The sequence below is a fragment of the Halichoerus grypus genome, chromosome 8, assembly GCF_964656455.1.
Source record: "Halichoerus grypus chromosome 8, mHalGry1.hap1.1, whole genome shotgun sequence".
NCBI lineage: Eukaryota > Metazoa > Chordata > Mammalia > Carnivora > Phocidae > Halichoerus > Halichoerus grypus.
In genome coordinates, this window is record NC_135719.1 from 105,351,938 (window position 1) to 105,373,760 (window position 21,823).

Here is a 21,823-nt window from a genome sequence, read left to right on the forward strand (position 1 = left end):
TTTTTCATTACTCTGTTTCTTATGGTGGCCCATAATAAGTGATTACAACTTGCTGAAAGCTCAGATGATGGTTTACATTTTTTAGCAATAAAATATTTTTAAATGAAGGTATGTACATTTTTTTTAGACATAATACTATTGCATAGCATTAATAGACTACAGTATAGTAAATATTTATATGTACTTGGAAACCAAAAAGTCTTGTGACTTTATTGTGATAATTGTTTTACTGGGGTGGTACTGTGATATCTCCCAGGTATTGCCTGTACCTGCCCGATACCTTAAAGTTCATCTAGTTGGTGGGTTGAATGCCAGGAGGTACTTCTCATTTAAAGTATAAAAGCAAGCTGGCAATTTTTTGTGTGTCTATATCTCACTTTTCTTTGTCATTTTTCTTTTTCATGTTTATGTCTGTTTCCCTCTACCTTTGTATTCATCCCTACTCCCTTTGTGTTTTTTCATGTCATCATAAGTACTGCTGTCCCTTTTCACTCAGTCCTTTTCTCCACATGTCCCTTAACTGGTTCTGATTGTGTCTCTCATCTTCCTTCTCACTTCTTAACATCCCTTAAACTTATCTGGAATTTCCTGTGCTTTTTTAACTTACATTGTTTATGCCCATTCTTTTGCCTGTTGAACTTCTACCTATTCTTCAAAAACAGCTCAAATGCCATTGCCTTTACAAAACGTTTTTTTGAGTGGGGGCTTCCTTGTGGTCTTTGGCTCTGGATGGCTAAAGGATCCTCTAACCCTACTGTAGGTAGTAGGGAGCTCTTGAAAGTTTGCACTTAAGAGATAAAAATAGAAGTATTGTATAGGATGAGACTGGCAGTGTTATTGGGGGCAGTTTGAAAATAGTGAAGATGTGGGAGGAGAGAGAGAATTTTTGAACCTATGAGAACTCCATACATTGGGAATGGGAGGGAGGGAGGGGCCTATCAGGAAGAATGCAAAGTAGACTGTAAAATACAATCACTGAAATAGGAGGAAAGGAAATATGACCAGATACCTCCAGCAATTTAAAGTAGCATGGCTAAGATGATGTGATTAGGGCTGAAAATTCCAGAAAAATGCCTTTAATTTTTAACCTAGATAGCTTAAAAGTAGCTAATAATTAATAAGTGCCAGACACTATTCTAACTTTACATATAGTCATTCTTTTAATATGTTCATTACACATTTATTGAGGTATAATTGACATATAACTTCTGTGTTTCATTGTTTTACTATTTGGAAAGATAATAATAGTCTTAAGGCTTATTATTGTTTATAACCCCATTGTTTAAATAAATTTGGAGCTAAGATGTTATGAGTAGGCAATTAGTATAATTTGTTACTTGTGCATTACTAATGATTTTGAATATAAGGATTGATTGTAAAATGAGGTTAAAGAAATAGCAAAACAAATACAAATTTATTTGGTTCTGTTTAATAATGTGATTCTGATCCTCTTTAGTTGTAAAGATGGTGAATTTAGGCGCTATCAGGGCCCAAGGACTAAGAAGGACTTCATAAACTTTATAAGTGAGAAAGAGTGGAAGAGTATTGAACCTGTTTCATCATGGTTTGGTCCAGGTTCTGTTCTGTAAGTATGAGGATTTTTCTTTTATTTATTTCAGAATTAACTGGACCAATTATATTTTGTGGAAATAAAGCATTTTTATAGACCCTTAAGGTACATTCATATTTACTGTGATATTTTTAGCTTGACTTTTTCTTCTAAGTCAGGTGCTTTGATCCTTGTTAAGCTAGAAGGAGGCATTCACTAGAATTGAAAGCCTTTTCAGGAATATTTTAGCTCTGTAGATCATGGTCATTTCATATCAAAAACTAATCAGGCTTACTGAGCAATATGATGGGTAAAGTTATCATTTGAGTTTAATATTTGAATGAGAAGCCTCAAACATATACCTCCTCTTGCTACTTTAGATTTCAGTTCTTAATGTGATTAAATTATTCTACCCATCTGATAATATTTTGGTTGAATAGTATGGATGAACAGTGCCCTTAATGGCATGAGTAACCACTGGACTTTATATATAGCTAGATATATGGAGTAGTAAGGGTTGGAGATAGCATATTTCCTGCTAGCTGTTGGGGTGTAAGGCCTCACAGGTCATTTGAGAGACATTTAGAAATACTGAGTTTTGCTGAGGTCCCCATGGACTCATCCTGGTGTGGCTAAGCTATCTCTTCCTGTCTCCTCACCACACTTGCTCTTGGTATACACAAGATCTACCAATGATATATACACACCAATGGTATAAGAGATAATACACACCAATCTTGGTATACACCAAGATCTACCAATGGTATATACACACCAATAGTATAAGAGATAAAAATATAAAGAGATATGAAAATATAAAAAGATATACCAGTAGTATATACACACCAATGGTATAAGAGATAAAAATGCTCTGGGTTCTGGGAGTGGAGGAAAGATCAGCCATAAGCGATATTTTGAAATAGAATTTTGTCTTTAGCACCTTTCCCTTACACCTCTCTTCCTGTGAAAATCTCTGAATTGAATTGTCCTGTAGCTGTCAGAATTCCCCCACTGAACCACCATGCCAACCCAGTTAAGGCACCTAATCTTCCTGATAGAGCCTGATTAGTGCTGATTGTAGTGAGGCTATACGGTGCTTTATGTTTCAGTTCTTGTTCCTATTCCCGTTTTGCAGTTTAAACAACAGAAACAACATGATTGAACCACCTTTCTATGTTCAACTGAAAATGCAACTGATTTTTGTTAATTTGAAGTCTCATAAATGACTTCTCCCCTCTCCAGTAGAAGAAGGGGTTGCTTGTAAGACTTTGTTCAAAGAATCCTCAGGGATTCAGCAGTCCATGCCTTTGTCTTGTGGACTGAATAAGAGGTACTTCCAATGTCAGTGTGTTCACCCACCCGATGATGGGCAACAGATGGGTCATCTTGCCTACAGGAACTTTGGCTTAGGTGTGAATTAGTTTTATGTGTTGGTGGCAACACTTGCTCTAGAGGGGAAACAGTTCGGAACCCACAAACCGTTTTTAGTTCTGGAGCATGCCTTTTTCTAACTGTCCATCTAAACTATTTGGGTTTATGTGAAAATAATAATAATTTTTATTTATAGGGGCGCCTGGGTGGCTCAGTCGTTAAGCGTCTGCCTTCGGCTCAGGTCATGATCCCAGGGTCCTGGGATCGAGCCCCATGTCGGGCTCCCTGCTTGGGGGGAAGTCTGCTTCTCCCTCTTCCACTCCCCCTGCTTGTGTTCCCTCTCTCACTGTGTCTCTCTCTGTCAAATAAAATCTTTAAAAAAAAAAAAAAAAAATTTTTTTATTTATATTATTACTTAGTATTGATTTTCAAGGTAATTTCTTTGTATATCATTAAACTATATCAAGCTAATGCTATGATAAGTTTTATTTAATTTTAACACAAAAGGTGGGTAATTTTTAGGTGGGAAGGATCAGTTCAACAAGTGCTCCCGGTTCTTCCTTCAGGCTCTCTTCTCTGCTCATTCTTTGGAGAATTTTAAGTGTCAATAAGAGTTGCCATTTGCTTACAGTACACTTGACTTTAACTGGTTCCATAGAGCTCATAAGCTGTTATTCAGAGTATATTGGAGAAATCATCAGGTGAAAGGTGAAAGGCTAATGTCAAAGCAGTAGGGACAAGGAAAAAAGTTATCAAGTGTTTTATTTATGAGGACATCACATAGTGACAGCAATTCAAGAACTGTTAATTTTCATTAATGAGACTTCTTAATACAGGCTTGAAATCAGTGATGTATCACTAATCTTGATTAACACCAGCAATAAAATCTGTCATGTTGGGGAAATTGTAGACTGAAAACTAGAAGGTATAGATAGACACATTCTACTTCAAAGCTGTGTGTCTTACTCAGTTTCTCAGTCCTCTCTCCTTTCTTTCAGGATGAGTAGTATGTCTGCACTCTTTCAGCTATCTATGTGGATCCGGGTATGGACTAAAGTTTTATTTCTATTTTAAACATTTTTGACACTACCCTTTTATTTTAAACAACCAGGTTTTTTATTTATTTTTTCTTTTGATTTTAGACTTGCCATAACTATTTTATTGAAGAACTTGGATTACCAGTTTGGGGATCATATGCAGTTTTTGCTTTAGCAACTCTACTTTCAGGACTATTACTAGGACTCGTAAGTATTTCATTTTTCAGAGTACTAGGAGAAAACCTTTTACGTCTGGTAATTTAATATAGTTACACGAGCTCAATCATATACATTCAGATTTCTTGTGTTTATTTTTGCAGTGTATGATATTTGTGGCAGATTGCCTTTTTCCTTCAAAAAGGCGCAGACCACAGCCATACCCTTCTAGTAAGTATATTTTTTAGTATTTATTTTTTATTTTTTTGTTCACTGTAATTCTGTTCATTTCTGTGAACACAATTACACCTGTAACAGGTTGCCCTTCCAGCTTAGCTTTCTAAATGTGGAATGGTAGGTTATATTGGAAGTGGCAGGGGGATATTTATTTCATGTAAGAATGACAGCCTGGTGGATTTTGGAACATAGTTATTTTCTTGGGTTTTATAATGTAGAGAATTTTAACATTGCATATAACTTGTCGATATTTAATGACATTGATCTGATGTCATTTTATTTGAACCATCATATTCCTGGATCCATTTGAGTATACTTGAATCAGAAGAAGTTGAATATATTCTACTCTTGAAGTCATTCTTTATAATAGTGATCACATTTGAAGATTTTTCTTTGTATGCTAGCCAAGTCTAAGTTTTTATGGTAGGGTATTGGGAACAGTAATTCTCGTAGCTGATTTAGGAGTGGCATTGACACTGGATTACAAGATGAGTTTATATAATTAGAAGTATTCACTGATGTCTGTCTTAGTATAATTGCCTCTCAAACATGCATTTAATCTTGAAAATTACGGTGTTATGGAAGCCTTCCTATTTGCTGTTTATAAAGAACTTTCACTTTGTGCCATCCCATTCACTTTTCCGTAACTGTCTAGATTTCATAAGTGATACTCTTTCCATTTTGTGGTTGAGGAAAATAAGGCTCAGAGAGATGAATTATTTTTCCAGGGTCACACAGAAGTGACAGAGTGGAGAATAGAGCCTAAATTAGACTGTTGGCATGACATTTTCATTGTGCTGCCTTTCATGACTTAGGATTTATTGAGGTCAGAACTCGTGAAATGATATCAGTGGAGATTGCTGATAACTGACAGGTTGTCTTTTCTTAGATCATTACATCAATACTGAAAAGGACATATACAGGGGAAGGAATCATTTTATCCAGCAAGAGCCACTGACATGTAGGGAAAGAAATGCAAGCACAGATTACTTAAGAGACAATTTAAAAGTTGGCGAGTGTACATTTAATATTTATATCACTTGAAACACTTTTAACAAATTTGTCTCTTTAAGTAATCTGTGGCACAACTGATAGATAGTAACCCATACTTGAATCTGATACCACCCTTTCTATAGCAGGCCACATGATTTGAGTTGTTTTCTAGGATGTGTTTAGCTTAGATTTTGAGTTGCTAGGGAAAGACCCAACTCAGTCCAGCTTTAAGCAAAATAGAAGTTGATTGCTTTTCAGGTAGCAAGCAAGTCTGAGGGCAGAGATGGCTGGATCCTAGGCCTCAAATGTTGAGATGTTGTGTTTCTCAATTGCTTAGTTGTCCATGCCTTAGCTTGCTCCATTTTTGGCTCTTTCCAGTCCTTAGCATAAAATGATTAAGAAAGCCATAGCTCACAATCCAGAGTAAGAAGGAAATACGCTTTTCCCCTACACCCACCTATCTTTCAGAAAAATTCTGATGCACTCCACTAGTGTAAAGAGCTCACTTGTTTGGAACAGTCACTGTAAACCAGGGTTTCTCAACCTGGACACTTCTCACATTTGGGCTGGTTACTTCACTGTCTTTTGTACATTGTTGGATGTTCGGCAGCATCCCACTGGTTGGCGGTAGCACCACTCCTCTTAGTTGTGACAACCAAAAATATCTCCAGATGTTGCTGAGTGTTCTTTTGGGTGGGGCGGGTTGGGGGGAGGCGCGTGTGTGCAGCAAAATCACCCCTGGTGGAGAACCACTGGGGTGAACTGTAGTGCTCACCACAGCTACATGGGATGTGGTACAGGGAAGGGGCTATTAACCCAACAGAAAGAGGGAGGCCCGACCAAACAACAGATTGTCTACCATGTGGTAATTGCTTCTGGTGTTTTCTTCTGCCTTGCACCCTCGCATCTCCCTACTCTTCTGAATTGCCTAAGATTAGGGGCAGTCTAGTATCACTGAACAGACTGAAGCTCATTGGCCCAACTCTATGTTCTGTATCTCTCTGTTACATGGTGTGTTCTAAGTTTAAGTTAACTATCAATAGGCCTTGTTAAAAAAATGGAAAGGGTATGTGTGTGTGGACAGAGTTAAAAAGTCATTGAGCTGTACACTTAAGATTTGTACATTTCATTTGTAATTATATCTTAATAAAATTATATCTTTAAAGAAGAACATTTGTGAAACTCGTTGGAAAAAACCTGGATAAGAATATAACCGTCAGGGGCACCTGGGTGGCTCAGTTGGTTAAGCGACTGCCTTCAGCTCAGGTCATGATCCTGGAGTCCCAGGATCGAGTCCCGCATCGGGCTCCCTGCTCAGCAGGGAGTCTGCTTCTCCCTCTGACCCTCCCCCCCTCATGCTTTCTCTCTATCTCATTCTCTCTCTCAAATAAATAAATAAAATCTTAAAAAAAAAAAAAAAAGAGAATATAACCGTCAGTAGTAAATGTCTGATTCCTGTTTATGTGGGAACTGAAACAAGGGTAGTGTTGGAGTCTGTTTCAGTGTACTTGTTCACTGGAAGATTTAATAGCAAATTAAGATGGTTCTGTTGAATGCCGTGTATTTTCCACATTCATAGCATTAATTTTGGTTTATTAATTTCAGTTCAGTTTATAAACAGGCAGGTAATTATAATGAATTTGGTAAGTAAAATGGATCTTTCAAACCAATTTTTATTTTTATGGTGTCACTCTTTTTTTTTTTTTTTTAGATTTTATTTATTTATTTGACAGAGAGAGAGATAGCGAGAGCAGGAACACAAGCAGGGGGAGTGGGAGAGGGAGAAGCAGGCTTCCCGCCGAGCAGGGAGCCCGATGTGGGGACTCGATCCCAGGACCCTGGGATCATGACCTGAGCCGAAGGCAGACGCTTAACGACTGAGCCACCCAGGCGCCCTTTATGGTGTCACTCTTAAAGATAACTTTTTCCTTTTGGAAATCTAAACTTACGATTGATAAATAAGTGGCAAAGCAGTTTATGGGCATAGAATCGTGTCTTGATTTTACTCCAGTGCAAATCTGTTAACAGCAACAACAACAACAAAAACCCATTTCTGGTCTTGATCTTTTTTTAATGCTCACCATGAATGTTGTTGTCTCTTGCCATACAATGTTATTAAGATATTACTGACTATATTCCTGATGCTGTACTTTTCATCTCAGTGACTTATTTATTTTATAACTGGAAGTTTGTACCTCTTAATTCCCTCTGGTCTTTATCTTTAAGAAAAATTATTACCTGAATCTTCTCAACCTTTGCAAAAAGTGGAGGAGGAACAAGAGGCTGATGAAGAAGATGTTTCAGAAGAGGAAGCAGGAAGTAAAGAAGGAGCAAACAAAGACTTTGCACAGAATGCCATAAGACAACGTGCTTTGGGTCCTTCATTGGCCACAGATAAATCCTAGTTAATTTTTCTTAATATCATAATATTATTTTGGCAGAAAGAGAAGATCATTTCTTTTGGTTTGAAGTGAACTGTGACATGCTTGTACATTGCAGGGTTCAGTCTAGATTATCATTAGATTGAACAGACTACCTTCAGAAAATAAAAGTAGCACTACATAAAAACGTTTGAAATAGGATTTAAGAATGGCAATATGATGGTTTAAACAATTCTTTAATTTTTGAAAAATCTGGTGCCAAGCAATAAGATTTGAGTATGTTTGTTTAATAATTGGTTTCAAGTTTTCTGAGTTGAAAATTTACATTTCCCGAATATTGCATTATTGAGGTATTTAAGGAGATTACTTTGGAGAAAAAGATTTCTCATTTGATATAATTTTTCTCAGTTTCACTGTGTGAAAAAACGAACATATTTCCCATAAATGGGAACTTTGCCCATTGTCTAAAGAAATGTGTATTTGAGTGACAACTCTGGTCATTTTAGAGAGATAGTTCAAGATTTCTTCATATTTTTAGATTATGCAACTAATAAAAACTACCTTGTTTAATTACAGTTTTCTACATGTGATAATACAGGATATGCTACTGATTTAGGAAGTTTTTATATAAGTCCATGGTGTTGTCTTGATTCCTATAAAGGTTGGTTACCTTTTTTGTTCCCCTCTGTTCAGTGTATGATTTGTATTTTTCTTAACCATGGGTTACATTTTTCATTTTCCAAATTGGGTAATTTTTGGAATGTTTTTCATTCTTTAATAAATAGTCCTTTTTTGTTGTGTCAAACCGAAGTTTACTGAGGGATCCTTAAAATTGAAGAGCTGTCTACTGATCATTTAAAATTTTGGCCATTCATTTCAGATTTTATATCATTCTGTTGAACCTCTCCTTGAACCATGTTTTTTTGTTTTTGTTTTTTTTTGGATATGAAGGTGAACATTCCTGATTTTTATTTGATGTGGAAAAGCCTTGGTATTTTACATTTTCAAAATTCATAGAAACTTAATTTGATATAAAATAAAGTTAGCATTCTACTCAGGAAAAAGTATCTTATAGTGTATGTTTTCAATGTATATTCATCATGCAGAAAGTTCCTAATTAATTTTACAAAGTCTGTATATGCTTGATGTTTAAAAATCACAGCATTCTTACGTTTTTGAACACACAAAATCTGTATTCTGCTGTACTTTTTTATTGTGTAGTATTTCATAGGTGGGCATCAGCAGGATGGGACATTTAAAATATTTTTACTCCTCAGAGAGTTAGAGCACAGAGTTTTCACCTTACAGTGAAAGTAGGGAGGGGTGCTGGGTGGCAATAAGAACTATATTACCTACAAGAAGGGGAAAAACCATAACTCAGAGTGAATCCCTTGTCCATTTATGTAATAGACAATTTCTGTAATGTCCCCTTTTGTCTGGATTCTGCTGCTGTGTGAATCCATTAGACTTATACAGTATCATAATGTACAACAGTTTTCTTGAAAGGCCTTGCCTTTAGAATATTAAATATTCTACCATTGAAGAGTTTTGGATGTATAATAATTCTGTGATGCTTTAGAAAAATAGTCTAAGCACAAAATAAACTTTTCTAAGCACTTCACTCAAGCTGGAGACAAGTGTGATTTCTTGTTGCATATTAAGAAAAGCTTAATTACTTTGTATTTAACGATGTTCAGATGAATAGTTATGTCACTGTGTGTGTTCTTGATCTGCACAGTCCAAAGGCTAGAGTCATACACATCTTTTTCTGTTACTTGAGATGATAGAGGAAAATAGTACTTATTAATCAGGCATGCTGTTTTCTAGTGTTCTAGTATACACGGCGTAGATTTTAAGTTTCTAAGTGATTAGAAAATAGTATATATGTAGAAAATTAAAAGTAGCCCGAACAGGTAGAGACATGATATTTCAGAAAAGATAATCTTGCATTTCATAAGGACTCTTGCATCTCTCCAGTGACTCTTCAGTCACTCTAGACATCTGAATAAACAGTTTTCTGTCACACCAGCGGTGCACAGAAGGTATAGGGATCGTTTTACCTTTAACAGACCCCTTTTGTTCCATTATTGGGCTAAGGGTACTCTATATGGCAGAGAGATTAAGGCGCAATATCAGCGTCCTAGAGAACTCTGCTCATCACTGCTCCCCCCCGCCCCCCAGTAATTATTCAGTGCTTCCATGGAGGTGTAAAATCTGATCACTCCAATGGAAAATGCAGTTCTACCACATACTGCATGGATACTTAATGAGCAAGAATGACAAGAGTTGTAATGAAGAGTCCTGTGTATATAATAGTAGCTTCCATTCACGAGGGTTCTTTTTTCTCCACATTCTTGCCAACATTTATCTCATCTCTGAGTCTAGTCATTCTGACAGGTGTAAGGTGATACCTCATTGTGGTTTTGATTTGCATTTCCCTGAGGATGAGTGACATTGAGCATCTTTTCATGCGTCTGTTGGCCATTTGGATGTTGTCTTGGGAAAATTGTCAGTCAGGTCCTCTGCCCATTTTAATCGGATTATTTGGGTGTTTTTGGTGTCAACTTGTATAAATTCTTTAATATGTTTTGGATATTAGCCCATTACTGGATAGATCATTTGCAAATATCTTCTCCCATTCAGTAGGTTGCCTTTTCATTTTGTCGATGGTTTCCTTCACTGTGCAAAAGCTTTTTATTTTGATGTAGTCCCAACAGTTTATTTTGCTTTTGTTTGAGGAAATGTATCTAGAAAGTGTTGCTAATGCCAATGTCAGAGAAATTACTGCCTATGTTTTCTTCTAGAAGTTTTATGTTTTCAGGTCTTACATTTAGGTCTTTAATCCATTTTGAGTTTATTTTTATGTATGGTATGAGAAAGTGGTCCAATTTCATTTGTAAATGATGCTTTTGAAAGCAGTTTTCTGTCAAGTTGTGTCCTTATTCAGCCCAGTGCATCAAAGGCATAGTTCTGGACGCAATTACATTATGAGATTAACATTAAAATAAACATTTTGACTCATTTTAGGGTTACCCAGGATATTCTGATCCATCCCAACAGTTAAAGGTAGAAGTCTTTCAATAAGTTATTTTTTCCATTTTATTGAGGTATGATTGACCAAACAAATTACTTTTGTTAGGGCTCTTTTATTAATAAAATAATTGACCTGGGGTGGAATTTAAACGAGTGGTCCTAACAGTAAATTTACAATTGTCAAAGTAAAATTTTAAGTATCTTACTTGCAGATTTAGATTTGTATTGTTTATCTAGCAACTTTTGCATTTGTTTTAAAACATTAAAACAAGAACAACAATAAATTTAAATTGGAACTTTGATAATATATAAGTAGTAAGGTCAAATTCAATACTTGAACAGATCTAAAATATATCCTTTTTTTTTTTTTCCGTATCATTATTTTTAATGTCCATCATTTACAATACGAGGGCCAGAGCTTTCTCCCCAATTCAAGTTTATAAATTCTCAATTGGCTTGTGAGGCCAATAGGGATACTTCTTGTCTAATTTGGTTTCTGGGAAGACTTCATTCAGGTCCTCAATGGTCATCTGATCAAATGGAATTATGTTCCTCATCTTCTCCAGCTCTTTTTCATATTCCTCAATCCTGGCCTTTGAGAGAGACATAAACTCGGCACAACTTTTCACATCTTTTTCTTCAGCATCCACCTGAACAGTATATTTATCCTCTGGCACAGGAACCTTCAGGGCATTAAACTTCTTCTCAAAGTCATCTACCAAACCAGCCTTCGCCACATTGGCCTTGTAGTAAGCCCAGTTGATAGCAGGTGGTTTCTCAGGGAGAGCAGCCAACCTGGAGGTAAGTGTCTCATTCCAGGATTTCAGGGAGTTAGCAATGGCCTTCTGGTTTCAGGGTATGATCTCCCCAAAAGTTACCCAGTCAATGGTTTTTAGAGCAAATTTTTGCGCAGCCATCTTGAGATCCTTCACCGACCCCAGCGGCCCATATATCTTCTTTTAATGATTGTTTCTTTTGAGTCATTAATTACAAATGGTGGTAATATCAGTATTGTGGCCATTAATGAAATCAGCTCTCTCTCTACCTATCTGGCTGTGACATTATTTTTACACCTATTTTGGTTGTGTTTTGATAACTCAGACTGGTTGTATCCTGAAAATGACAATATGAAAAATGAAAATATAAGAAGTCAATTAACCAAATAGAGGTTAGATTCTCTGAAATTTCTTTCAAATCTAAATTAAGAGTCAGTTTTGAACTGAGTGAAAATATATTTAATTTTGAAGAATAACTCAAGTATTAAGTACTTTTAAAAAACTTTCCTAGGTTCAGTGTTTTTAATACAGCAAGTCACAGAAATAAGGTTGCTAGTGGATTGGAATATATTAAGTTCAGTACTTAGGAAGATTCAGCTTATTGCTACCTGGGCATTCTGAAGAAAATTTCTCTAAACTTCAGATGTTTCTGCTTCCACAGAAGCATACATACTATATACTTGGTTGGAAAATTTAAATGTAATCAACTTTATCTCCCCGCCCCAATGTAACTAATACTCCTGAAACAATTTTAACAAATCCTCTGTTGTTCTGTGAACATGTTTCACATTCCATCTGTTGGTTTAAGAGTCAGCTCAAATCCCTTAAGTCCTTTCTGGCCCACAATTGTAGTTTTTTTTTTTTTTAAACTAAACTAAAATGTAGGTTTTCATCATTCCCTGGCAGTTAAATCACATTCTGTCTTGTAATATTTCTTCTCACATTTATTATACCAATTAACTGAGTGACAGAGCAAATCACAGTACATCCCGTGGCCTCAATTTATGAGTTAAGTGATTTCTGGGGTTCTCTGCCTTTAACAAGATAGTCACTGTATTCATAAATTGTCTCTAAAGCCTGATTGTCATCACCTTGAGCCCTGAAAATAGTTTGAGACAAAGCATACTGTTGTGCGGAGACTTGGCAGAAGTCAGGAGACCTGGCCTCAAGTCTTTTCTCCGCCCCTGACTAGGAATGTGACTACTACCTCTCTCTACACTGATTTTTCATTTTTGTGAAATCAGTGTAAGTCGAGTAGTATAGTTGTTGGATAAATTACTTTGAGGAAGTTCTTGAAATGAACAATGAAGTTATTTGCAACTTTAGTTTCCTGGGCAGGTTTCCTAGAATATTAATGCCAGGGGAATGAAGACAGTTGAATAGTCAAGTTGTTCTTGTTGACAGTAAACTGTGGGTGTCACTAGGCACCAACTTGGGTCCTCCCGTCTACTGAGATGGGGGAACAGGAAAAGAAAAAGGCTATTCTGCCTTCACTATCATTGCAAACACTGATGCCTACTCTACTCTCTAACGTTCATGTCCTTCCAGCAGAACCCAGATTTTCCATTCTCCATCTTTTTCTCTTCAGCCATGTGCTTCAAGATAAGCTGACTCCCTCCTCACCTACTAGGGTTGAGTTTGGATTATTAAGACACATGTGGTCCAGCTTGAGCCAGTGAGGAGGTAAGGGGCTTCTTGTCATAAGGTCTCTGCTTAAAAATGAGGACTCAAAGGAGATGTCTTTTTCTTTTGGAGTTGGCCATTTTCTTAGAATCTCAGAGCCTGAGGATGAAATGAACAGACAGGAGGGCAGAGCCAAGGGAATCAGAAAAGCAAAGCTAGAGCTTTGCCAAGAGCACATCCTACCTCCAGGCATCTTGTTATTAGAGATAATTTTTCTTATTACCTAACCGTGTTGAATAAGGCTTTTCAGTTACTTGTAACTAAAGTATCACTATGGTTCTCACCTTTCTGGACTTTGTGAACAATGGTGTCTTGATTTGGCCTAACTCGGCTCAATTCCATGTAATTTTCAGATTGCTCACCTCAAGCTATGGTTTACTTTTCTTCCTGTGACATTCCAAGGTCAGGAAAAAGAGTTATCTTTATATATGTGGTTGAAACTAATGGGATAAGTCAGTTGTACTCTAAACAGACTTGGTAGTGAAAGGTTAAGTGAGTATAGTTTTCATTTTGGGGAGCTATATTTTTTTCTTTAATTTTGCTCACATTTTATTACATTAGTGTTAGGATCTGTAAGCATTAGAGGTGAAATCCTGGAAGCTAAAAATAGTGTGTTGAGTGTAAGTATAGCTAGCTATTTAGTGTTAACTCGGGCTTTGAGCCTAAAATAGCCTTGTTTGGCTTGTAAAATACTCTTTTATTTGGATTTTGTGTTTAGTGAGCAAATTTCTATTTTCATTTTTGACAGTAACTTGAGTTTTCCACTGAGAATGAGAACAATATAAGTTTGAAGATGGTAAAGAAGGAATTATTTTGCCATTCTGTCTCATTTGAGGAGGAGCAAATAAAGGATGAGGTAGTAAAGGGTGAAGTTTGTTTATGTCTTCTGGAACGTTTCTTTTCTAAGTTTATTGTTTGTTTATTACCAAGATTAAATGAAAATGTGAAAATGTCAATCATAACTTAGCATGTGCAAACAGCTTGATATGGAAGGTTTCTAATCTGATGTTTATGAAAGGGGATTCCAGCAAATAACCGTACTGCTTAATAGACTGTAACTTGCATCGTAGTTTGAAAAACCTGTCAAGAATGCAGTTACTTTTTTTGAAGTGCGAGCTCCTTGTCAGTGCATGCCTAGATGCCTCATTGTTGGGGGGAGCCGGACTCCTTGCTAACTTTGAGTTCTATGCTGTATGTAAAAATTTTTAGTTATGTTCACTGTTTAGGTATGAATCCAAGGTGTTAAATGGCTCCAGCCTTCAGGCTGATTTTTAATCTGAGGATATGCAAATTGTGTAAAATGATGTGTTACTTATTCTCACCCTTGGATATGAACTTCCAGGGAGATTATAGTATACAAAGACAAGACACTGTGATGAATTTTTCATTAAAGGGCTGTCTTTTATTCTGTGATTATAGCCTTCTTAATGTTTTAAAATGAAAAATGCCAGATTTTTAAAAATGACCGTACTTTAGTAAAGTTAAGAATTGACAGTCTCTTGTGAGTATCTTAAATTTGGAGAATTTTATTGGACCATAAAATTTTGAAGTCTGGGAACCACTCATCTTTTCCAAGATGAGTAAACTGAAGTTTCTTCCCTAGACAGCTCATGAAGGGCAAATAGTAAGAATTCCAATCTTCTCACAGTTGATTTCTTCTTTCTTCATAAAATTTTCTCTGAGTGGAGTTATTGGAAGCTATGCCATGTTATACAACGGTAAGCTTAAATGTTCTGTTCACATTGTTAAGTAGAACCCAAGTCTGATCAAGCAGGGCTGTTGGCTTTAGGAGATCTGTCCAGTCACAGTTTGTATTTACTGTGCCACGGAAGCCTGTAGTAACCTCATTTTTCTGTGTCTCTGTGTTACGTTGGAATCATCAAGGAGCATAATTGAATTTTAGCTTCATCAGTAACATTTCCACCTGTTCATATAGGGAGATCAAATTAAATCTGATATTGGTGCTAAGGCATAGAAAGTGCACCAGTTGGGTACACTGAGGGTCTGTAACATTATTTTTTTCTGGTTGAAGCATCATCATTATAAATAGTAACAAGGAGAAGTACCCAAGTTAAGTTCATGTCAGTCACATTCTGTCCTGGCACCTTGTACGAGAGCTCAATAAATGTTTGCTCAGTATATTTACTTAGCTTTTTACCACTGATCTTGAGGTAGACAAAGAAAGCTCTGACTTTGCACAAAACAGTTCTTATTAGAATATTTTCCATTTTATTTCACTGATAATACTCTGTCCTATGATCCCCATGAATTTACCTTATCTCTCCTGTGAGGTATTGTTAAGAACACTTTACTCATGGGGTGCCTCGGTGGCTGAGTTGGTTGAGCATCTGCCTTTGGCTCAGGTCACGATCCCAGGGTCCTGGTATGAGCCCTGCGTCCCCAGAGCAGGGAGTCCGCTTGTCCCTCTCCCTCTGACATTTCCCCTGCTCATGCTCTCTTGCTCTCTCTCTCAAGTAAATAAATAAAATCTTTAAGAAAAAAAAGCACACTTTACTCGTGTGTACTGCTGTAGAGTTTACAAAGTGCTTTCACAAGCTTTGTCTCATTTGACTTACCACATCCTTAACGAGTGGACAGGGCAACTATTATTATTATTTTACTGATAAGGAAATTGAAACTCAGGCCAAAAGACCTGCTTGAGGTTACACAACCATTAAGGGGGTGGATTTAAGACTTGAACCTAGGTTCACTTAACTTTAGTAGAGTTCAGTGTTTCTCAGATTATCTTTAGCTCACTAGTCCCACAGATGTTTCGTGAACAGTCTCATGGTAGAATGAGTTAGGGAAAGTTTGTATATGCTGTTCCTTCTGGATGTTCGTAGTACAGGCTAAATCCCTGTACCAGTAAGACCAGTTTACCGTTGTTTAACCTGATGCTTCCCTATAGAACCTCTTTTTAAATTAACATTCTTTAAACATCTCAAGGTATTAGTTTTCCTTAGTTTCCTTAAAGTACACTTTGGGGGAGTGTTAGTATAGGAACTTTGATACCATGCTACCCTCATCTTATATGGGGCTTTCTTTATGGTACCTCATAATTTAAGCTTCTTACTCAATTGTTGAATGCTGGCTTCCTGAAAATATACCAAAATAATCCTATTGATTAAGCAAAGCTGAGTTTATTCTTTACTATGGTTAGGACAATCACTTCATTGACAGAGTCTTAGTATACTGTGTTCTGGAGAGAGGGAGAGCAAAGGCAGATTATTTGAGTTCTTTTGGGGTCTGGTTTAAGGTGGGTTTCTTGATTTGAGGTCTTCTTTATGATTGGACAAATTTGGGACTAGGATTTTAAAGTAAATCTTGAAAAGTAAATACTCATTCAGTGCTACCTGTTCTGAGAAGGGAGTATATACTTTGTTGAGGGGAAGTTGAACAGTGTTCAGATAAAGGACTTTGAGGAAGTTCTTGAAATGAACAATAAAGTTATTTGCAACTTTAGCTTTCTGGGCTAGTTTCCTAGAATATTAATGCCATGTGAATGAAGACAGTAGAACAGTAAAGTTGTTAATGTTGACCGTCAACTGTGTGATTGCAAATAGTTTCAGTTCTCAGTATCACCCCCTTATTGCCATTCTTTGGTCTGAGCTGAAAGATTCATAATGGAATGTGGTCTCACAATCTTTACTACAGATCTTCACTGCTGTTTGTGGTATCATGATCATGTATCACGGTTCCCAGATGGTGGTTTCAACATAGTGTTAGGTTTTTTTTTGTTGTTTTCATTGATGATTTGTTTAAACTATGTGATGGGACACCAGGTGCTGAGCAGCATTTAAAACTTGCCATCACCCATCTGAGACCCTGTATAGCAGACAACTTCTAGGAGAAGGGCTATGATCAGTTTGTAGAGTCCCTTTTAAACCCTGAGCCAAGAGTACCCAAATTAAGATGGAAGAACAGTTTTCATTTCCATTGTGATGAGTCTGCAGTACTGGACATGAGATTATTAGCCAAATTACCTAATTTTGTGATTTCTATGTTAGCTTATCAGATCTCTTTTAGAAGTATTAAAGATGCCAGAGAGGTCTGCAGGGATATAATCACACCATTTTCCCCTAAAACAGCACAGGCTTCCTCTCAAGACACCAGTATTGTATCTAATGGGCTCTAACTCAGTTCAATTTCCTGAACCTCTTGGATGAGGATTACCTTGGTGGAACTTTATAGCCTTAGCAGCTTTGTCTAGCTCTCCTGCTTTTTTCTCTGAACCATAGCATGTAAGATGTCTCCCTATTTCTAGGCCTCTTGCAAAGTGAAATAAAGAGTCTAGCAAAGAAAAGAAAGCAATCTAGAATCCGCTGTGAGCGGCTAAGGTTTCAGTTTTCAAAACAAGGCCTAATTTTTCTCCTTTCACTAATTTACCTAATAACTTTTTCTAAGAGGCAAATTGATGAGTCACAGTGGCTGATACCAGACTATTCTGAGGGCAGGTGTCCATTTACCATGGTAACAACCCCTTGTCCAGTTTGCAGTTAGTAGCCAATAGACTTCCGTGTTACAGATCTAATTGTACTACAAATTCAATTTTATGTTACAAATGGAGTCTTGGTGGCCCCACAGTCATCTGTTTTTGGTTAGAATACCCTTATGGGGTTGTCAAATGGTTTTTTATGATTTGGGGCCACTTGAGAGGAGTCTGGCTCCAGGTGTTGAAATTTATAGTGTCAAGATCATCAGTTAGGTGTATCTAAAGTAAAAAAAATTGTGTGTTTTACCTGTAAAACTAGATAAAGTGAGACAGCTTCCAAATCTCTACCATATGTTCCCTCGTTCTCTGCCAGGGTCTATATCTGAAAGTTCAGATACCAAAGCTAGCTCCTACAAAAGGTCCCAAATATTAGTTTTGGTGGATACCAGAACCTTTTTTTCTACATATAATATCATAGAGGATTTTAGGTTTATGGCTATCCATGTGTTGTTTGCCATCTAAAAAGTTGCCTAATGAAAGGATTGAGTTTAATTACCCAGAAAGTTACCAGATTTCATTCAAGGAAATGGAATCAAGGGAAGTGGGATAGTTCCTCCCAAAGGAAAATGTATAATTCCAACAGTCAGTTTGGTTGTATGGTTTACCAGTTCAAGAGTAATTTATCTCTTCCAGAAGGCCAAATCTTTGGGTCTTAGGTTGTGCACAGTTTAGGAGGATTCTGAGGCAAGTCTCCTCATACCTGTTGATGGTAAGATTGGATGTATTGCATGAGCCCCTTGAAATATTTGGTTGTCTCCTTGCTAGTAGCATGTAGAGTCTAGAATCAGATGTAATATTCCTAGATGCTTGGACAGGCCTATTACTCATGAGGCAAGAGTTGATGAACCCCAGAGGAGTCATTAAAGCCAATGAGAATATCTTCAAACCGTAGAACTTGGAGAGTCTCTGAGAGCTTTGCTAAACTGAATTTCAGAATTCCATTTGTTCTTTCTACTTTTCCTGGAAGTGGGGACAATGCATAGCAGACTGTCTGAGTAAGTGGTAATAACTCTTTAATAATAGTCCCAGAAAGGGCGCCTGGGTGGCTCAGTTGGTTAAGTGACTGCCTTCAGCTCAGGTCATGATCCTGGAGTCCCGGGATCGAGTCCCGCATCGGGCTCCCTGCTCGGCAGGGAGTCTGCTTCTCCCTCTGACCCTCCCGCCTCTCATGCTCTCTCTCTATCTCATTCTCTCTCAAATGAATAAATAAAATCTTTAAAAAAAAAAAAATAATAATAGTCCCAGAAAAATTGGTACCCTGTTCACTATAGAGAGAGATTGGGATTCCTCAGGTTAGGGCATGAATCAGGTAATATTTTTTATACTGTAGAGCTAGTGGTATGGCACAAAAGGATTTCAGTATATATATGTGAATAAGGCTAGAACAATGGCCAGAGCATATTTAATACTCATACTAGGGTGTAGTTGTGTGAAACCCATTTGGAGATGTTCAAAGAGGACCTGACTTTGGGGCTCTTGTCCAAGGTCAACCTTTACAGTTTTACCAAGATTATGTTGGTGACATGGAACATACGTCAGAGGTACCACCAGCAGTTTTAGTAAAGTTTCCCCACTGATGGTTAAATTTATGTCACTTGACTGAGCTAAGGGTTGCCCACATAGCTGGTAAAACATTATTTCTAGGTGTGTCAGGTTGTTTCTGGAAGAGATTAGCATTTGAATCATTGGACTGAGTAAAAAAAGATCTGCCCTATCAATGTGGGTGGGCAACATCAAGTCAGTTCAGGGCCCAAATAGAACAAAAAGGCTAAAGGAGGGTGATTTTCTCTCCCTTTCCCCTTGGACATCGAAGTTCCTTTGGGGGCAGTAACAGATCACAGGACTTCTTGGCCTTCATAACCACATGATCCAATTTCTGTCTCTCTTTCTGTGTGTGTGTGTGTGTGTGTGTGTGTGTGTGTGTGTGTGTGTTTGTGTATTTATTTATTTGCTTCTGTTTCTTTGGATAACCCTAATACACCAATGTTGTTTCAGTACAGTGGCCAATTTTTCCTTATTGTAGTGAGTAGTTTCATGTAAACTTCTGACAGGAAGTGGTTAAGAGAGAGGTTAAGAGATTATCCATATGCAGTTTCCATCCAGATTTCTTCCAGTAGCTTTCTTCTACTTCTGTATCTAATTGCTGGCATCTTGTAAAATAGCCTCACCTCTTTAAAAGTTTGGTCTTTTGGGATTTCATGGATGCTAGGATTTTAATAAGGATGCCTGTCTCGCATTGTGATCAGCCAGGGTATTTTGTTTAGTGTTGTGTTATCCCTTTTGAGACGAGTTCCAACCATTATAATAACCAGTACTTTAGGAAGTATTAGAGTACTTAAAAGTTCTTTAATCTGCTAACTGATCTTAATTAGATTTTCTGTTGAGATCAAGACTCATACCTGTTAATCAGTTTATATATTGATTCTCTTATGTGTAAGTAGCCAACAAGCTCTGGTGAGTATAATGAGGCAAATTTTACCTCTTGCAGGGTGTCACATCCTAGAGGTGAAGTGTGAGACTTGTTATAGTTTGTCTCCCCTAATATTTTTCTATGTAGGTCCATCAACAAAGAAGTTTAAGTCTGTATTTTCTAATAAATCAATTTGGAGCATAGGTCGTTCCTGCACAGGTTAAACAGTTATGAGTGTCTTTTTCAGGTAATAGAAGGGCAGCAGTATTCAAAGTATTGCAACAGCGGGTGTAAATGCGTGCAAGAGAAGATAATAGGAATTCATAGAAAATAGGATCACCTGCTGAGAAATGTATATTTCTAGCAGGCAACAAAGATTGTACAGCATGAGACACCCTCAAGTTTAAAGGTGACCCTAAAACCAAGTCTGCAGAAGCCTCCACTTGGTTAGCTGCTGTAGCTGCTGTCCTTACCAGGTCCATAGGGTTTGCTACTAGGTTAAGAGGAAGACTGTAGTAAGCACTTGGCCTCTAGTGATTCCCATGAAATTGAATCAGAACATTAAAAGCTTGTTCAGATTCCTCTTGTACAAATAGAAGGGTTATGATAATTAGGAAAACCCATAGTGAGACATCATTGAAGAGCTCAACTTTGCTGTTGTAGTACAGACAGCCTAGGGTAATCTGTAAATGAATGAGTGTTGGTGTGTTCCAATAATACTTTATTTATAAAACAGGTGACCGGATGTGGACATTTTCTTTTACTGAAGAATTTAGTCTTTACTATTTATTGTGGTTACTAATAAATTTGGAGTTCTTTCCACCATCTTATTATACTGCTTTATAAGTATTCTTATATACATATTTTTCCCTTTCTTTTGGATACAGATTTTTTAAAATTTTGTTTTAAATTCCATCTTTCTTCTCCATTGAAAGTGATGCTATTTTAATTTTTTTGTGCTCCCAGAAATTCTAAAAAGCATGTTTAACTTAACAGATTCAAAATTTAATTGCTATTTTTGCCCCATTGCCCAAGTTATATACTATTATTTTTTATTTTACTTCTCTGTATTTAACCCCACAATTTTGGTATGATTGTCACTGCCCCATACAGTAGTAGTTTAGACTTTCTTATGCATTTTCGACTTACCTTGCTCACCATTGGTTTTTGCATCACAGACCATTTTGGGGAGGGTCCATTTTACTTCTTTCTGGAGTAGGTCTTCTGATTTTTAGAAGCCAGTTATTAGACTGATTTCTTTGATGTAATCTTTTCCTCTACCTGCATTAAGATCTACCCTTTGTTGTTCTGTAATGTCTAGTTGTGAATCAATTTAAGCATTTTAGGATTCATCGAGATTCATGAATCTGAGGATTTGTTCCTTTTACCAGTTTTGGAAAATTTTCAGTGGTTATGTTTTGAATATTGCCTCATCCTTATATTATTTATTAGCTCCTTCTGATAGTCTTATTAGAGGTGTGTTAAACGTTCTCCCTCTGTTCTCAATATCTATTAAATTCCTTTTTTTATCTCTTATTATTCTTTCCTTCATTCTGAATAATTTCTTCAAAATTATCTTTAATAGTAATTCTAAAACAATGTCTAATCTTTGTTTCATCTCTATTGAGTTTCTAAATCCAATTATGTGTTTTAAATTTCTAGACACTCTTCTTACGAAATATGCCTGTTCATACTCTTAAGTACT

General features: G+C 36.8%; 1 protein-coding gene and 1 pseudogene across 2 annotated transcripts in view; one reads left to right on the forward strand and one right to left on the reverse strand.

The window, feature by feature from the left end:
* Positions 1–21,823, forward strand: part of TMX1 (thioredoxin related transmembrane protein 1) — a 69,668-nt gene that overhangs the window by 5,966 nt on the left and 41,879 nt on the right. The window contains exons 4-8 of one of the 2 annotated variants that reach the window (XM_036111156.2): positions 1,457–1,585; positions 3,919–3,964; positions 4,063–4,164; positions 4,278–4,344; positions 7,570–9,350. In XM_036111156.2, the coding sequence (XP_035967049.1) occupies positions 1,457–1,585; positions 3,919–3,964; positions 4,063–4,164; positions 4,278–4,344; positions 7,570–7,748 (523 nt within the window). In that variant the 3' untranslated portion in view covers positions 7,749–9,350. Of the gene's footprint in view, positions 1–1,456; positions 1,586–3,918; positions 3,965–4,062; positions 4,165–4,277; positions 4,345–7,569; positions 9,351–21,823 lie in introns of those variants that run through there. The other variant, XM_078053688.1, reaches the window with a different exon arrangement.
* LOC118547594 (ATP synthase peripheral stalk subunit d, mitochondrial pseudogene) lies at positions 11,115–11,674 on the reverse strand (annotated as a pseudogene).